The 17,614-nt window shown below is 35.6% G+C and overlaps 3 protein-coding genes across 4 annotated transcripts in view; 1 reads left to right on the top strand and 2 right to left on the bottom strand.

The window, feature by feature from the left end:
* The window catches only part of LOC128679199 (uncharacterized protein), a 40,975-nt gene that overhangs the window by 10,346 nt on the left and 13,015 nt on the right, over window positions 1–17,614 (bottom strand). For both annotated transcript variants that reach the window (XM_053761269.2, XM_053761268.1), the window contains 3 exons: window positions 2,119–2,345; window positions 1,323–1,466; window positions 537–906 (listed from right to left, as the gene is read on the bottom strand). In XM_053761269.2, the coding sequence (XP_053617244.1) occupies window positions 537–906; window positions 1,323–1,466; window positions 2,119–2,345 (741 nt within the window). The remainder of the gene's footprint in view (window positions 1–536; window positions 907–1,322; window positions 1,467–2,118; window positions 2,346–17,614) is intronic.
* On the top strand, window positions 5,906–17,531 carry LOC128679203 (uncharacterized). The gene is made up of 5 exons (XM_053761278.2): window positions 5,906–6,121; window positions 10,537–10,691; window positions 13,548–13,730; window positions 15,121–15,280; window positions 16,181–17,531. The coding sequence occupies exons 2-5, from the start codon at window positions 10,643–10,645 to the stop codon at window positions 16,302–16,304; spliced, it is 516 nt and encodes a 171-aa protein (XP_053617253.1). The 5' UTR covers window positions 5,906–6,121; window positions 10,537–10,642; the 3' UTR covers window positions 16,305–17,531.
* On the bottom strand, window positions 10,686–12,967 carry LOC128679201 (uncharacterized). Its single transcript, XM_053761276.1, has 2 exons — window positions 11,758–12,967; window positions 10,686–11,651 (listed from the first exon to the last, which is right to left on the bottom strand). The coding sequence occupies exons 1-2, from the start codon at window positions 12,957–12,959 to the stop codon at window positions 10,880–10,882; spliced, it is 1,974 nt and encodes a 657-aa protein (XP_053617251.1). The 5' UTR covers window positions 12,960–12,967; the 3' UTR covers window positions 10,686–10,879.

Genomic DNA, 17,614 nt, shown 5'->3' with positions numbered 1-17,614 from the left:
GTCACCATGCAATATTCCACGTACTGCGACCTTCATAACGGGTTCTAAACTTTGAAAGCAAAAAGCCAAGTCTCTTGATCTGCGCCTTGCAACACCTGCCTATTCTTATCTGTATACAGCGCTCCACAGATAAATAAGTGTAATACAACGTAAGCGCCGCCGTAATGTCTACGATATTGTCACGCTTGGCGAGCTATCAATCGTGCGCAATGAGAAAACACACTATAGTTTACTTTTCCTAAAATGACAGTATAAAAATACTGCCGGAAACGAAAACTCTTCATTAAAAAAACAAAATTGACACTATATTTTGCTTAGTGTATTATTTATAATGATTTTTTATAACGAAATTGTTCATAACTATTTATTATATAATGGGATCGGAACTTGGCATAATTTCATACACCAGTCATAACAAATCGTTACATTACAGACATCAAATAAAAACAATTACGTACCTACATATATTGTTAGTCGATTTATTTCTTAATAGATATGAATTGTTTCATAATTTTATAATTTGTTAAAAAATATACCTCGAACCATCCAAGCGCCAGAATGTGAAGAAGGCTATCGCCAGACGTAGAATACAGAGGGTTCGGATGGCAGCCTTTCCCTAGTAATTTAGAGGCGAATCCCCTCTCTATTATATTTTCAGTCTTATCTTCCACTGGATCTTCAGCAAACGCATTCTTATTCGTCACCGGTGTGTCAAAGGGATTGGAGCCGTTCATTACTAAAGTCTCACTCGACGATATCGAAGCCCGTCTGTCGTCTACGAGAGCGTAGTACAGGGGCGGGTGTTCGTCTGATAGCGTCCGTAAATTCGTGTCCAAATTGTCTTGTTTCAGTAGTAAGTCAAATATCCTTTGGTTTCTCGCTATTACTGCTTGGTGGAGAGGTGTGCTGTGGAAAATGGTCAAGTTAGATAGTCATTTTCAGCAGTATACATTCTAGGGACATTTTGAAGAGATATATTAAAGAACCAGCTGCGCCTTGAGGCTTTTATTTTGAATTTCGGGATAAAAATTATCCTATGTGTTATTCCAGGTTATATTATACCAGGGTACCAAATTTGATAACAATTCATCTCAAAGTAGATTTTGTGTGAAAGAGAGAGAATACACACATACATACTCACAAACTTCCCCATTTATAATTTGAGTAGGATCATCATCATAATTTTCACTCCTTTCATTATTGGACATCTTTTTTCATGCCCAGCTCTATGTCAATCTTTTCCTTGTCGTAGTCTATCTCCACACAGCCATACCATAAGTACACACAATGATGATAAAAGATAATTTGGCGACAAAACTTACAATCCTTTTCTGTTCTGTCGGTTGATGTCGGCTCCTTTCTCGACCATTGTTTCAGCTATCTCCGCCATTTGGTCCATTGTGTCTTCATCACAAGAGCTGGCTGTTAGAGCTGCTATCAGGTGCAGTGCAGTATCGCCTTCTTCTCTGTTAAAACAAATATATACATTGTCAAATTAATCACATTTCAGCAAAATAATAAATTTAATTTTATAAATTGGTATAGACATCGTACATAGTATATATTACGGTATATATAACAGTTTAGGATATCTATTACGAAACAATAATAAATACCAGTATTATACATCATCATTAAATTTGCAAAAAATGCAAGTAATGCGATGAGCATTACAAGGATTTTTCAACACGCAATATAAAAAGTGAAATTTTGAACTAACATAAGCAATGTGGTGAATGAGGTAAGTTTATATGCTTGTGTATAAAAAAGTAATAAATATTGTGGTCTATAGCCGAGGCTGTGACCTTGACTGGCGGATACGTGTTCACTCAGAGCGAAACTGAGCCTCGATTTAATATAAAATGATATTAAATGGTTGGATAATATTAAATGGTTAAAGTTTAATTCACCCTAAGCGATAAAACAGTTTATAGTGCTGTTTATATACTTACTTGAGATTTTATCCACCTTATTATATATATTTTTAAATTTATTTATCCAGGATATCACTTAGATTCGGTATTTTTACTTTCGTAAACCCTTTGGAACGATCAGTCTACTTTTCTCATCTGATGATATGCAAAAAAAAAAATCTATCTTCTTAAGTATCTAACTCACTTGGTCAGTAAGTTAGGGTCAGCTCCATTTTCGACTAGGAACTTTGCTGAAAAGGCGTCTCTCGCATCTACAGCTCGATGCAGGAGCGTGCGGCCTCTGGGGCCGCGCGCATCGGCGTCTGCGCAGTGCTGCAGCAGCGTCGTCGCAATGGACGCGCTGCGCCCGCGCAGTGCCAGCTCTAGAGGTAACTCTCCTCTTGATGACATAGCGTTTACTATGTCTGTAAGCTGTAACAATAGGGACATGTTGCTAAACTATGTATTAAAAATCAAGCTTGTTGTCCGATCTCAAAAGTATTAAAGTCGAGTAGAAGACATTACAAATAAATAAATAAGAGTACATTTTTATTTGAAAAAAATGTTTCTCAATCAATTTCTCGACAAATTCTAATTTCGGTTCAGGATAACAGGAAATGTAGGCTTATGGGCACTTATGACAGAATAAAGCATATCGCACCAACCCCAGACAAATAGGATAAGGTAAGGAAGATAATGATGTTACACATTGCTTGCATGTGGAAGTTTCTTGGTGCGTGCAAATTCAGGTTTATATAATCTGCGCCACGCAAGCCCACGCAAATCTAAGTCAGGCGTATCACGCAAAGGAAGAAGCAATTAATATCATTATAGATGCTATGTATCGTAAAGGATTTGACAAATTAGCACACCTACTGTATAAATATGGTGTACATAGACTGGTGGCCTGTGTGATTTTCAAGGATCAATACGAAAACCAACGAAACTACAGAGATGTTTCTCCGCTTTTCCGTGTGGACCTTCAGACAGGGTCTTCCTCGTTTTTCGTTGTGCGACCATTGGAACTAATGTCATCCTAGAGGACACCGAACGAGACATCCATGGAGTAAGGAAATGTCCATACATTATGGATTAGATATACACGGATTAGATTAGAACAGGAGTTACGCCAACCTTTTCGTTTGGTTGACAAAAAAGAATGGAGGCATATGCTCTTTCAGCAGTGGACAGAAAAGGGCTGATGATGATATATCTTGGTAACATTACTTTTCTGCCCTTTGCAAAGTACAATTATGTTTCCTAACTAGATGTTTCTTTCTATCGCAGCAAACACGCGTAAAATCAATATTGCAACGATTGATGTGCATCGAACGCCGATAGGTCGTTTCGAATGCGCGGCACATTCGCGCAAGCAATGTAACTAATGAATTACAATAGTCCACTTTCTCGTTACACAATACATTGTATCAGTTTTGTATAGGTCCGATATATTTCGGAAGCTCGCCCCAAGTACGTGAAGTACGCAAAGGAAACTCGAAGTGTGGACTGAATACTCATTATGTTATGTCGTGGTCAACAAATGATTAATGGGATCTTCCCGCTGAATGCATGCTTTTAAGCATAAAACGATATTTTTATCTCATCCAATAAGTAGCTCTTTGCGGTATCTAGTATATTATCAGTTTTAAACGAGGTTTCCTAGTACTCTAACTTATTATTACCTAGATAGGATAGTAATTATACCTATTGTGATGTGAATTAGTCACAAAAAACTTACGAATTATAAGAAAATAAATAGTTTTAATCCAAAATACAAATATGGATGTCTATAATCGATTTTGCTTTTCTAACTACTTCGAGAGTAACGAATATTAACTCTATTAAATAATCAACAATCATTAAATAATCGGATGGAAAGTGGAAGGGAGCTTAAAATGTTAAATACAAAATTGGAACAAAGAAACTGTTGTAGAAACAAACACCTGGTGGAACTGGAACTAATTATAAAGATTGTAGCGATATTGATAAATACCGAGCTGTAGTAAGTATAGGTTATTTTACGCAGCAAGTGAGATATAATATTTGTCATTGAAAATTATATTCAAGATAAGCCTTGGTGTGCAGCAGTTGCATTATATGATTTAAATTTTGCATAGATAAATAGTATTCGTTTTACCTATTTTAGACAGCTACTCTAGTAATTAATTTACTTACGCCTCAGAATACCTTATTGTCTATAACTTGCACTGACAACAATTTCGCGTGTTACATCTAGGTCAGCTGTGGTCAGTACGAACAACTATGTAATGAACTATTTTTTCTCTAATGCGATTGGTAAACTAAAACAAAATATACAAAAATAATTTCTTTACATCCGTCGAGGAACGTTAGTGGAATACAAACAACAGCAATTTAATCCAACCAAATTCATTGCAAATCTATTGATACTTTGAGGATGATAACGTTCATACAATCAGATATGTCGCAGAGTACCGAACGCATCGAGGGGCCTTATTTCTATGTACTATAAGGGCAGGAGTCATAAAATGCTATTATATATAATAGCTTTTATGACTCAGTACCATTTTGGGGAACAGAGGACGAAAGACGGCTGACCTCCAACCTAGCCTCTAGTAAACGGAAGTTACCGATTTTTCATAACATTTTGTCCAAACCAACGTGTTCAGACAGAGATAAAATTACAGCACAAACTTATGATACGCAAAATTATTAGAAACTAGCAACACCCCGGTGCTTCGCTACCGTGGGAATTTCGGGATAAAAAGTATGTGTTATTCCAGGTAATTTTCTATCCGTGTACCAAATTTCATAACAATCGGTCCAGTAGATAATGCGTGAAGAGGTAACAAACAAACTTACTTTCTCATTTATAATATTAGTTGGAATAAATTGTAATAAAAGCAAGGAACAAGAAAGTCACCAGTTACTCAAACTTTTTTGTTATCGCTAGCGCATAATTTTTATAATTCGTAAGTAATTATTTTAACCTCAATAATGGATTCAACTGTACATTAATTGCGTAATTATCCATAACCTTACTTACAACTAGCGCCCAGTCCCGGCTACGTTCAGGTAAAACCATAATAAATTATACACCTGAACCTTCCTCTTCAATCAGAGTGATTCTCAAAAATCTATTTTTAAAAAAAAACCGCATTAAAATCCGTTGCGTAGCACACACAGACAGCGGGAAGCGACTTAGTTTTATATTATGTAGTGATTATGAATTAGGGTAACAACTCTAAAGTTTCATCATCATCATGGGGTGTCATCTTCAAATTGAAGTTTGGAGGTTAGTATATGGAAACCCTCTAAAGTTTAAAGGTTTCATACTAACTTATGCTCCTAAATAAAGTAGTTACTGAAGTACTTACTTAAAATAACCCGCATAAAGAACATTCAATACAGTGATGCTACGACAAGTTAGCTCACTTCAGAGGTTGCTCAAATTGAGCAACATTTTCGCATGTCAACTCACCTTGACTGTGCATAGAGTTTATTGAGTGTAAAAAAGCCAACAGATATTATGTATGCTCTTGACCTACAAACTACATGTAGTTTAGAGCGAGACGTAATCAAATAGCAGATTATTTACGCTATAGTAGCAACTGCGGATAGGAATTTATGGAAGAGGCCATTGTCATTGCCATGGACATAACTCTATGTCGCCCTAGAGTATATGGATGTGGGTCAGATAAGACGTAGAGGAGGGGGCATTAATGGCATAACCATGCCAAACAAGAATTGCAAAATAATCTGTTAATAATGTAAGCTGGAAAAATTTATTATATTATTTAACTTCTTTACATGTTTATTACATGTAAATTACTTTACACGGTTCTACTTCACTACATATATATAGTCGCGTTCCGCTGTCTGTCCCTAGCAGGCACGTTAAGTTTACTGTGTTAACACTTGTGTGATTACTTTATGTGATGACTCAGTACGTGCAAAATCATCTCGAGACGCACTTGCAATTCTTTTGGAACATGTCATACAAGTGTTACCTACAATAACTTTATATCCTTCCATGACGGCATACTGGCAAGACGAACTATGAGCGAAGTCAGTAATACACAGGGCCGGCCGTAAGGCGCACGCTTTGACGTGCACTATTTGTTATCAGTGTACACGTGCGAAATTATACGACTACGTTATGATAAAATACATCATCGATTAATTTGTGATTGTGTTTACTGATGTTTCTTTGTGATATTTGTTTAATGGTGAGTGTCAATATGCGAGCGAATTTTGTGCTTTTGACCGGATTAGCGCCGATGTGAATTTTAAAATAAAACATAGATATATCTGAGTATGAAATTTTCATCTATAACAGTGACACGTTGAATATATCACATCTACATGATCTTATCGATAATTCGGCGTTATAAGCGTTGTATAGTAAGTAAAATGTCAAAGGTATGGTATAGTAAAAAAGCGAATTCCAGTAAAACAGGTTGCCCGGTGATTTACGCGACTCTACTTATTTATCAGATAATATCATATTAACAAATAGTTTGCTAAAAATAAAACTTTTTATGTTATGAATACAAACTGCTGTCTCCTACCGAGACTGTCTCGACGTGTGTGGTGTTATTTGCAATGTAAGTACATCATAGTTCGGACTCCGGGTTCGGGGCCTCAGAGCCGAGAGTACATCTTGAGAGACGCGAGGATGATCTAGACATATTGTAGATTAACCAGAATCTATTTTTCCAAAGTTATGACTAAAAATAGAAAAAAAACGAAATTCGAGGTCTACGCACAATTAAGAACAATGCGCGTTCCGCGAGATCACGTAGATTTTGTCTGCGGTTCGGTTGGCACAGTTCGGTTTCGTCACAACGGCCCGCGCCTGCTGTGACGTAAACCAAAACTTGACCAGGTTGACTTTGTGTAATTTGACCTTCTTCATCTTATTACTTATTGGCTTGTTTAGCGGCTCTTAACTAAAAAACAAACGTTCAATTGTTACTCTGTTGTCAACCTTGTACGACTGAGGTGCTATACAATCAACGGCCGACCTGCTGTCCTGACCCACGTCCTGCATTATGGAGGACTTGAACGAAGCCGAGACACAGCGATCAGCGTGCTCACATACTGGTTGAATACCATCCTTAGACTACTACTTAGATTACTACTGTTGAGCCAGTGTTGGCCAACAAATTTCGCACGGATAGTCAATGATAAACAATTAACATATTCTCGTTAACATTGTAAAAAATCCCCTTAGTACTTCTTCTTCTAGCTTCTTCCGTTGTGGACCGGGAGATCACTCTGATGAAACTATTTGGGGGTGACCTCAGAACTACATGTACACAACAACATCCCTACTGCCTGACAATATAATATTCGCACAAAATTCAAAGTATTATAGTCATGTTTGAATTACTAGTAGTCATGTATGAATTACTATGAATGTGCAAATGCATTGCAGTAACCCGCGGCTAAAAGAGGTCACACGTATAAACAGGCTGTTTTAGCTTTGCTAATAAATTGCTATGGAGACAAATACTTAGCTGATATGATTTAGCGGTTATTGAATGAATAGAATGAATTTGTAATATAGTTGGATTGCATATTTTATTAATTGGAAATAAATCCAGAATTAGGACAGTGGGGTCAAGTCTGTCTGATCAGCAAAAAATAATGTTGATGTGAATTTTATGATTTCAACTTTTAATTTAAACTTATACTAATAACTAATTACATCCGACACCTTTAGAATTAATTTATTATTAGCTAAAGGAAATCCAAGGAACTTTTGGATCAGCTTATAATCAAATCACAGAAATCTGTTTGATAGAATTTGAATCGATATTACGAAACATGTCAGTAAGCTACGTTTCTTTAACCTTAACCCGCCAGTAACATTAAAAATGGTTACGCTACGAAACCTGTTAAGGCTTTACTGAATAGAATATCGTAATATAACTTAAAGCTACTAGCTTATTCTTTACAGGGGAGAGATTTATAAAACTAGCTGTCATCCCCTACACTAGCGTAACATAGAGGTTTTTACATGGTTTTAATTCTTAATTCACTTGCAATTTATGTATTTCTTCAGGTGGAGGTGACTCAATTTTATAGCAGACACCTTCCACAAATTGTATCGTCCTCTTAACTCTAATGGAGGCAGAAATTAAAACGCACTTAAGATATATTTACTGTGATGCATAACCAAAACAAGATCAGCATTACAATAGCGCCCTAATGCGCTGATTTCATCCGACGATGATGATATAAGCATAGGCGAAGGCTAAGACTAAATCAGTGAGGAGGTTAACGTAAGCGTTATACATAGGCAATAGGCATATTCATTACAGGTGTTGTTTTATTAACTGTAATCGCATATTTTAAACAGCTTATAGAGCGCAGATTATATTTTTAATTCATATCAAGTGTGCAATTACTAACACTTTTAAGTCACCTAAAGGCTTCTGACGTGACTATATACTTACAGGATATCTAGTGACAGTCGTCGCAAACACATTAAATAGTGAAGACAATGACAGACACCAGACAATGTTCTAGTTGGCACTAATAGGTTGAAGGTGTAAGTCTAATTCTACTAATAGCTGACATTGTCTAATATTGCAATGATATAGGTAGTATTGGCTACTGCGAATCATGTCTTTTTTGTGTTCTTACAGAGTTACTACCAAATGAAAGTATTCCTAAAATCCTACATTCCGGACTGTAGGTTCCACTGCTAATTTCCACTAATGGGTCTAGCAGGATTTTCGAATACTCCTGGATCCACTGCATTAACTGCACATAATAGCCTACTACTACTGCTAGATCCGATGCTTGTTCCAAGCAAAATCTGGGTTTTGATGAAATTTTGTACCCAGGCAGACTATAAATAATTTAGAACAGTATATTTTTTCCCGACATTTCTACGGGAGCGCGAAACCCCGAAACGCAACTAGTAGATAACGGACATAATCATAAAATGCCGCTCTTATATACAACTTGCTTTTATGTAAGTAATATTTTCTAAGGACATAATTTCTAAGTAAACTGTGAGGTTGCAGTCGAAAAGGACTAGAATCTAGATTAAAACTGGTAATCAGTGTATGTGTCACAGCAATCGTTAAAGTAAATTAAGCTAATTCATTTCCGATATTACAATAGCAGTAAGGATCATTGAATACTTGCGACAGAGACTGGGGAAAATTACATGAATATTTATTATTCATATTTTAAAAATAGTTTCAAGACAGTCATTCATAGCTTTATTTGTTTGTTTGGTTTTAGAATTTTGTGTACTTACCTACATTTAAAACGGCAACAAAGGTGCACGGAAGGTCAAGAGGTGACTTGTCCACATAAAATGTGGTGTTCTATGCGTAGTCAGCTTGCTAATATGAAAACGTGAAAGTTTGTGAGAAAGGATGGATATTTCTTACTCATTACTCAAAAACTATGAGACTAATTGCGAACATAAACGGTTTAACACAGTAATAATGTTGGTTTATAAATAATACAGCTTTAAGTTATTATACTAGAATATTTACAAATCTTACATGAGGATCAATGACATTAAACTAAAATAGAGCACAAATTATCTATGAGATAACGTATGTATATGTTAAAAACAACAATCACAAAATTGGGTCAAATAAAACACTTACGATTCATTGACCTTTTCTCTATTTAAATCAATTAAGTTCTACGAGTATCAATACACTTAGTATTATTTTTAAAAGCTGGACTTGCCGTGGTATGTACTTCTGGGAAAAAAGTACTGTGTACCTTTCATCGGAATAATCGTCCAGCAGATTTTGCGTGGTTGAGTTACAAACATCCACACATTCTCAATCACATCCAAACTATCGCTATTATAGTAGGAGAATATTCATCTCTTAGCATCAGCCTACACATCAACCCACCGCTGTGCATTGACACGTATCACTAAATGGACATAATTATATTTCAATGTCACAGACAATGTCATAGCACTTATAAAAAACTCCCGTGAGAACAATGGTCAGTTTCGGGACATATTCCGGGATTAAAGGTTTGTCATTCTATCCCCTATGCCTTTCTACGTACTTAACTATGTGTACGTATTTCAAAATATTGGTTGAGTAGATGAAACGTGATATATCAAATGACAAATTGAGTGCATTGCTTACCTACCTATGCGGAACAGTCGCCTTCACATACATATACTTGACCTCAACATTCCACTAACATAATTAACTCGTACACAAATCATTTGAGACTGCCATTATTTTCCTTTTATACAGGAGTAATATGTGGATATGGCTGGAGTGGAGAGTCACTTACTTTCAGCCAATGGCGGAGCTGCGGGAGACAGCTAGTTCATAATCATATTTACATATGTAAAAGTATGATAGTTATCTTTCTTTCCCGTCAAAACAGTGTAATTGAATGAATGTGACTATTTGTTTGGACATAGTTGGATGGCTGGAGAGTGACGTAGTACTCTTTGCCGAATTTGTGGATGTGTAGTATGAAATACGAGTTAATGTTATTTATATACAACTTACTAAGCCGATAAAACCAGTGGTTTAACACCACATTTGTTATTTGTTTACAAGTATTACTGACTGTAACTTGTAGACTTATATTATTATTATGCAAATTATCTTTGTTTTCCTCTTGATTTCAGACATTGGCGCCAATGCAGAGTGAGTCGGACCTTAGTAAATGCGAAAATGAAAAACTGCTGTCAAAATTATTTTTAGTTAATTTAGACAAATAAATAAGCTAAGAATATGGAATTATGCACGTGGGCTGTGATGTTAATAGTCTCATTAACTTCAGGTAAGTGAAGACGAAGTTAAATTTGTTCAATTAAGTTTTAACAACTTGTTCCAGTACAGAGCAAGCTAAAAATTGACGTTTGATCATAACCTCTGCCAATTCACTGCCATCGCTTGACTAAGGAATGGTGAGAAACAGAAGAGAATTGGCATATATATTTGTAATTTAGAGTTGAAATCAGGCCAATATCAATATTCCGCTTGTCTGACCACTCCACTAAACAAATCATACAAAATGACAGAAAACAAAGCCATGGGCGCTACAACTGCGACTAATCTATACCCTGGCGTTGGATCTCTGAAGTCATAGCACAAAGAATCGAATCTTCTTCCCTTCTCCACGCACAGAGAGCCCGGCTCTCCAGCTATATACATCGGCTCATTACTATCACATTTCGCAGCACCATTTTCGTTAAATATATACTTGGATACTAGCCTTGCGAGCATCCCCTCAGTTCGGTTGGACTTCGGTTTTAATTTCTCTCGAATATAACTTTGCTTATATATTGCTTCCAATTTATCAACATCCAGTGGCCTGATCACTTTATTTGTTATGTTCTTAGGCTCCGGATATTTGTTTCTATTGCGAAACAAAAATGTACTGATACGTATACCGAGCTGCAGTATATAGTCTTTATTTGTAAAATCTGCAGTCTTATTAGATGACATTTTGTCCGTAACATCTTGATGAGAAATCAATCCACAGTAAAATAGACATCCGAGTGAAAAAGGCGCACCTGGTGCGAAGTTGCAAACTACTCTAATATCACCGTTGAGTTTGTTACCATAAGCGCAGCCAATTTTGTATGTATTGGCCCATAATAACTGAACTGTCGGGTAGGTTGTAGACTGAATATGGCCACAAGTTACATCTGTGGAGTCTATCTTGTCCAAGGCAGTCAAAAACCAAGTATAAATGCATCCTATGATAGCCGGTAGGTAACATTCCTGTCGCGGCACACTGTAAATATAAATGCATTAATTAAAGGTCAGTACTGTTAACATGAAACATTATCGTGTAGTACTACTAGATATCTGTAGTACAATACAGTAATTACAAAGCGTACCAATCTGAATATTCATGTGAACCTTTGCAGCAATGGATAGCGTACTTCGTGCACTCTAACGGCGACACATAGCTACCGTCGAGGGCAGAGCACGGAGCTGGCCCAGGTAGACACTGATACAACCACACACTTGACATCTTTTCTAAATCGAAGTCGTAAATAACTTGCTTCATATTAGCAGCAGGAGGAAGGTCCTTATATTCTTCTGATTCACCACTAGCAATACGATTTCGCATAGAGTTCACAGTATTGACTAGTGCCACTTGTTGTGCTGTAGTTGGCGTGTGGACACTATAAAATTCTCCACATATTTTGGCGTAGGTATTATCTTCAAACAAACAGAGAGTGTGGTCACCGTAGCAGGGTGACACAGAACACCATTTGTTGAAGTTTTCTACTGGGACATCCAAAGATTTGAGGCGTTGCTTTTGTACTCTTCCCATGTCAATAACATTTTTAAGTAAGGTTCTGTGAAGGGTGAAAACGTCCTCAACTGATTCTCTAGAAAATTCTCCGTACAATACTGGGAGATCCCAACAAGGAAATTTTTCTGGGACATACCAAATGTTACTTGTCAATTTCTTTGGATCAATACTGCTTGTTATATTACTGAGTGACATTTCTTGTACAGCCGGACTTAAGTTAAAAAAATCAATATATTGCATTGGGGTTTCGGTTAAAGTTAACTTTTTCGTAACACCTGGCTGTATTTGGGTTGCACACTTCTGCATTCCACCCTGTTGCCGAATTCGTGTCTCCTCTTCCAAGTACGCATATTCGTATTCTTGAAAAATATTATATGGTGTGGATGGAGTAGACTTAGTAGTATAGTTCATAGTAGTCGATTCAGGCAATTCAGTACTATTAGTTTCAACAGATGTCCTTTCTATGAGCGGTATTGGCTCTGATTCCGTAACAAACTTTTTAGATAACACATAGAACTTAACGTCGTCATATTGATAATATTCTTCGTTATTATCAGATTTGACTGATTTTTGCTTTTTCTTATGATTACGAGATCGACGTTCTGTGAAGTTTAAACTCGTTAAATTCGCGTCGACTTCATTAGATAGCGAATCTTCCTCATCGTCAATAAACATATCTTCCGCAGTTTTATCTTCCATAGCTAAATATTCTTCGGATATACAATAACATTTTATAATGAATATTAATATTAGAAGTAATTTAAAATAGGCGTTCATTCTTATACAATGCGTGACTTACTAGATTCTGAAATTTCTGTACAACTTTTGAATACATGCATGTATCTAATATTGACTAATTTACGAACAAAGAGTACAAGTTTTGATTCCAAGAACCCGTACTCTAACCTGCGTGGGTGTCGATTTAAAAACATTAGTGACTCACGTCAGAGTTGCCATATATTTCTACAATAATATATATTATTTACATTATTCTGTATCATTGACCGGAGTTATCTTCCGATTAATTGTTTAACGACTATCCTATAGACATCCGGAAGGGTCACGCACGAGTAAACTATTATTTTATCATCATTGACAATTTTCAAAGTTCAATGATAAATCTAATAGAACAGTCACATTGGTCTGTTCGTCATCAGAACTTCCAACCGAAACCCTCAAACACATCTCTGTAGTCTTTTCTTTAAATATCAGAAATGGGGCGATATTATTATGAAAAAAAAAGATGTTTCACTTATACACACCTCTTTTAGACGGTATTAAAATAAATTTAAACAGTCAATCACGTCCCACGAATAAATATAGATAGATATAAGACTGAGTAATGACATCATATTATGATTCCAGGACTTCCCGTGGCGTCGCCACTGCAGTGTTACCAGTGCCACATTAACCCACCGGTGGGACAGACCTACAACACGACCAAGAACCTGTGTGCACACTTCGACTACTCGGACAAGTTTATTGTTGAGTGCCCATACTCCACGATGTGCATGAAACATGAATTCCATCTGGATATACTGAATGGCAGTAAGTACACCTGCTGCAAAACATTATCCAGTAGAGTCCCCGATAAGTCCGCCTTTATGCTCATATGTTTGAGAACCTTGTAATATCTTATGACTTCTTTGTAAATAGTGCAATAAAGAGTTTATTTATCTATCTAGAGGTCTCTAGTTTCTTTACTAAAATTGATGTCGGTGGAGCAGCCTCTCAAGTTCTATCTTTTACCATCGATTTTCAACAAAAATAAAATAAAAATGTTAAGTGTTAAATAATTCAACTTCTTCAGACATGATTTAATATGAAAAACCTATGATGACAAGGTCTGACTCAATACTACAAATAAACATGATCATCCTAATAAATGATTCAAAATCACAACTCGGAATCGGAATATACAATCCTGTAGATATTATGAGTCATTTTTACAATGACGCTACGCTGTAAACAAGAGAAGCCCTGATAGTGACTCATCCTTTCTCATCATAAACAAACCCTTTTACTAAAAAGCTAAAAATAGGCTGTACGACTTTTTGCATCTATACATACAATGCGCGCATTTATCCTTCACGGGGCAGACAGAGCCAAGAGATGCGAAACTCGAAGGCCGCATTTTGCTGTCAGGCTTGTTGGTGAAATTGAGATTCAATAGTGATAGGGTAGGTTGCTATGCTAGCCTATCGCCTATGAGAAAAATCTCTTAGACTTTTCCCTTGGTCTCAGCTAGTTATTTTCATGTTGAATAGTAGATATGTATACTATTATGTAAACTATAGATCGCACAAAAAAATGCGTTCGTGCTATAATTAAGGCGTATCCATTGGATTCATGTAAACCCTTGAAAAAATTTAAATATACTAACGCTTACATCTTTATACATATTAGAAGCAGAAATATTTGCAAAAAGACACCCAATACTGTTTAGGAAAGCTAATGAGAACAGAAGGTATTAATCTAGAGATCCAACTAAACTGTATTATCCAATTACCCACTCAACATTATATCAAAAAAAATGTTGTTATGGTTATAAAAATATTCAACAAGATTCCAAAATTCATACGCGAATTGCCATTAAATCATTTTAAAAGACAATTAAATAAATGTTTTTACATAATCAAAGATTTTTTGGATTGCAATGACATTAATTAACATACATGTAGATTGTAAGTGACATTTTATCTTAATTTAATCTGAGTCATTTTATAGTTTTTTGAATATGCCATTATTAACATTTGCATATTGTTGAGAACGGCTTAATAGGCTTGTTCTAAACCATTATGTGGATATTGTATTAACCTACCCTATTTAAGCAAATAAAAATGATTTGATTTGATTTGATTATCAGATACTTTATCAGCAAGCGGTGAAACAGGCCCCTATGATTTTGTTATTTTAAAAACACCTTTAATAATTCCAGAAACAATAACCAACGTGGTGCGGGACTGCGCGCAACAGAAGCACGAGTACCATGACTACCACAACGGCCAGTGGTCACCAAAGATGGAAGTCTTGGAGCCCTACCACGAGGGTTGCCAGAACGTCGACGATAAGGGAGAGAGGACCACGTCATTCAACAGGTGACGTAGTGACTCTAAGTTGTTTGTCAGAACAGTGCATCATATCATTTAAAGGATCAGTTGGAGGATCCCTACTAGGATGGCTGCCAGAACGACGACGACAAGGGAGAAAACCACGTCTTTCAAGTGGTGTGTTAATAGTAAAAGGTTTACTCAACCTTAGTAATTTGAAGAGAACCTTCTGACGAGATATGACTAGAAATAGCGAGTTTTGGATAGAAAATACTTTTTACAGATATATCTCATGAATTTGCATGGCAAATGGTGAGTGAAGAAAGTAATTAGAGAGTAACAACAAACAAACATATGCAACATATCATGAGTCGAGATATTTATTAGAAAAATACTTGCTACCGACTACCGCAATGGTCCATTGACGTCTCTATTGTCATTTACCGTACTTATTTGAATACAATTACTAATTAAAATGGTGAGGCCACAGATGGCTTTCGACTAACATGTTTCGAAAGTTTCAGCCATTCATCACTAGGTAGAAGACGAAGAATATTCATGAATTATTTACTGATAAGATGCTTTTACTCCAAATATCCATACCTCTTGCATATTTCTAATATTTCTAATGTACGTTGATTCACATCCACATCTGAATTCGTCGACAATATACACTATAGAAATGCTTCTAGCATACCACGGTCAAGGAAGTGAAGAGAATAATTTTTTCAAACATTTTTTTGCCATTGCAATACTAAATTGAGTTGTTGATAAAAATCCTGTGTTACTAGCAAACAGCAGACAGTGCCTTCATTTAATTTCTTGACATACACTTGATGTTGTTTTTACATACCTCTAAATTGTCTTTTGCATGCTATTTTGTATCGTGAATTTGTGTTTGTAGCTACAAATAAAGATTTATTTAAATACATTATGTGCACATTGCAGATACTGCTACTGCCGCAGCAATCTATGCAACACATCAGCGAACACGAACCACGAGGGATATACTGATATCATGGGAGTAATCGTCGTGTTCAACCTGATGAAGTACATCAACAGTCTTAGATAATGTGCTAAGTAAAACAGACTATATTACATTTTAAAAGAAAAAAAAGTTAAAATAATATTTAATCAGTAAAATATACAGGTATTTTTTTCACTGCACAAATTTTACAAGATCTATAAAATGTGATTTTTTTTTGTTCTCCCATACAAATTGGTTGATCGGACTTGAAGTATGGAAAGACGAAATATTACGTTCTTCTTTCAGTTTAAAATTCTTTTGGAAGTTGTTGCTTTCCATGTACGTGGCGTCTGAACAGAGCAGTCTATATTTACATGGGATGTGACGACGTGAGTGGAGTTAAATGTGATATCAAGTGAAAAGTTCCTCCGAGAGGAGTTATTTTAGTGTTTATAGAGCATAGATAAATATAGTGATTTAGTTCTCTGTACATAATTTTTTTCATTGACCATCTATTAGAACTCCAGTCTGGCTGCAACCACGGCGACTGCAAGGTTCTTGAAACGTCAGCAACATTAAATAAAAAAAGGTTCATGCTAAGTCCCGTTAATATATTATGCACATATATGTAGTTATGCATCCATCAAAATGTCACATTCAATCAAATAGGTAAGCAATGGTTTACTAAAGCTTACTTTTGTTAACGTTTCATTCGGTAGAAGCTGTGGGTAGAAGTGATAATAACTGAAATTAGGCTCTTGCCACTTCTACATAGTCTAACGTTACCAAAAGTGCAACAAAACGCGAGAAAATCAAGGAATTTATTTTATATACAAAACATTCCACTAAGATAATTTCATAAAAAATAGTGTATAAGATTTTATATAATATGTATATGTTGTTAAAATGTGTAGTGTTGTGAGTTCAGCACATTGTGACAATAGTTATAAGATTTAGGGTAAATTACACAACTTGCTGATAATGTATCTAATGTATCTGATAGAACAGATAAGAGTTAAAAATTGTGTTTCACAAATGTTAGATAATATATACATCAGGGAGATTTTTATCTGTTAGGTTACAATATGATATTTTATCAGAAAGTGGTGAAACACGTTTATAGTTAGTATTCCAGGACTGTGATGTGACATAATAATGTATAAAATTGAAGTGATGTTAAAATATAATATTAATTTATGCAATTATGGTAATATTGCACAAATAATAATTTATTTTATCGTGGACCAACTACGGTAAATAAATGACCATATTTTTGTGAAAAAAAAAATCATCAGATAAATATAATAAAAGCAAAAAAATTTTGTTAGTTTGAATGATCTCTTGAACACCCCAATGAAAAACCAAAGGATGTCAAAGGTTTATGCTACTAGCTGAGCCACACAGTTTCAATCATC

The sequence above is a fragment of the Plodia interpunctella genome, chromosome 21 (genome assembly GCF_027563975.2).
Source record: "Plodia interpunctella isolate USDA-ARS_2022_Savannah chromosome 21, ilPloInte3.2, whole genome shotgun sequence".
Classification (NCBI taxonomy): domain Eukaryota; kingdom Metazoa; phylum Arthropoda; class Insecta; order Lepidoptera; family Pyralidae; genus Plodia; species Plodia interpunctella.
The sequence above is the reverse complement of the archived record's forward strand: the minus strand, read 5'-3'. Positions and strand labels throughout refer to the sequence as shown.

Excerpts from the sequence above, each read along its gene's own strand:
- LOC128679201 (XM_053761276.1), bottom strand. The coding sequence starts at position 12,959 with ATGAACGCCTATTTTAAATTACTTCTAATATTAATATTCATTATAAAA. Across the intron at positions 11,652-11,757 it reads TCACATGAATATTCAGATTG|TGTGCCGCGACAGGAATGTT; the intron begins GTACGCTTTGTA and ends TTATATTTACAG.
- LOC128679203 (XM_053761278.2), top strand. The coding sequence starts at position 10,643 with ATGGAATTATGCACGTGGGCTGTGATGTTAATAGTCTCATTAACTTCA. Across the intron at positions 10,692-13,547 it reads AATAGTCTCATTAACTTCAG|GACTTCCCGTGGCGTCGCCA; the intron begins GTAAGTGAAGAC and ends TTATGATTCCAG. Across the intron at positions 15,281-16,180 it reads AGGACCACGTCATTCAACAG|ATACTGCTACTGCCGCAGCA; the intron begins GTGACGTAGTGA and ends TGCACATTGCAG.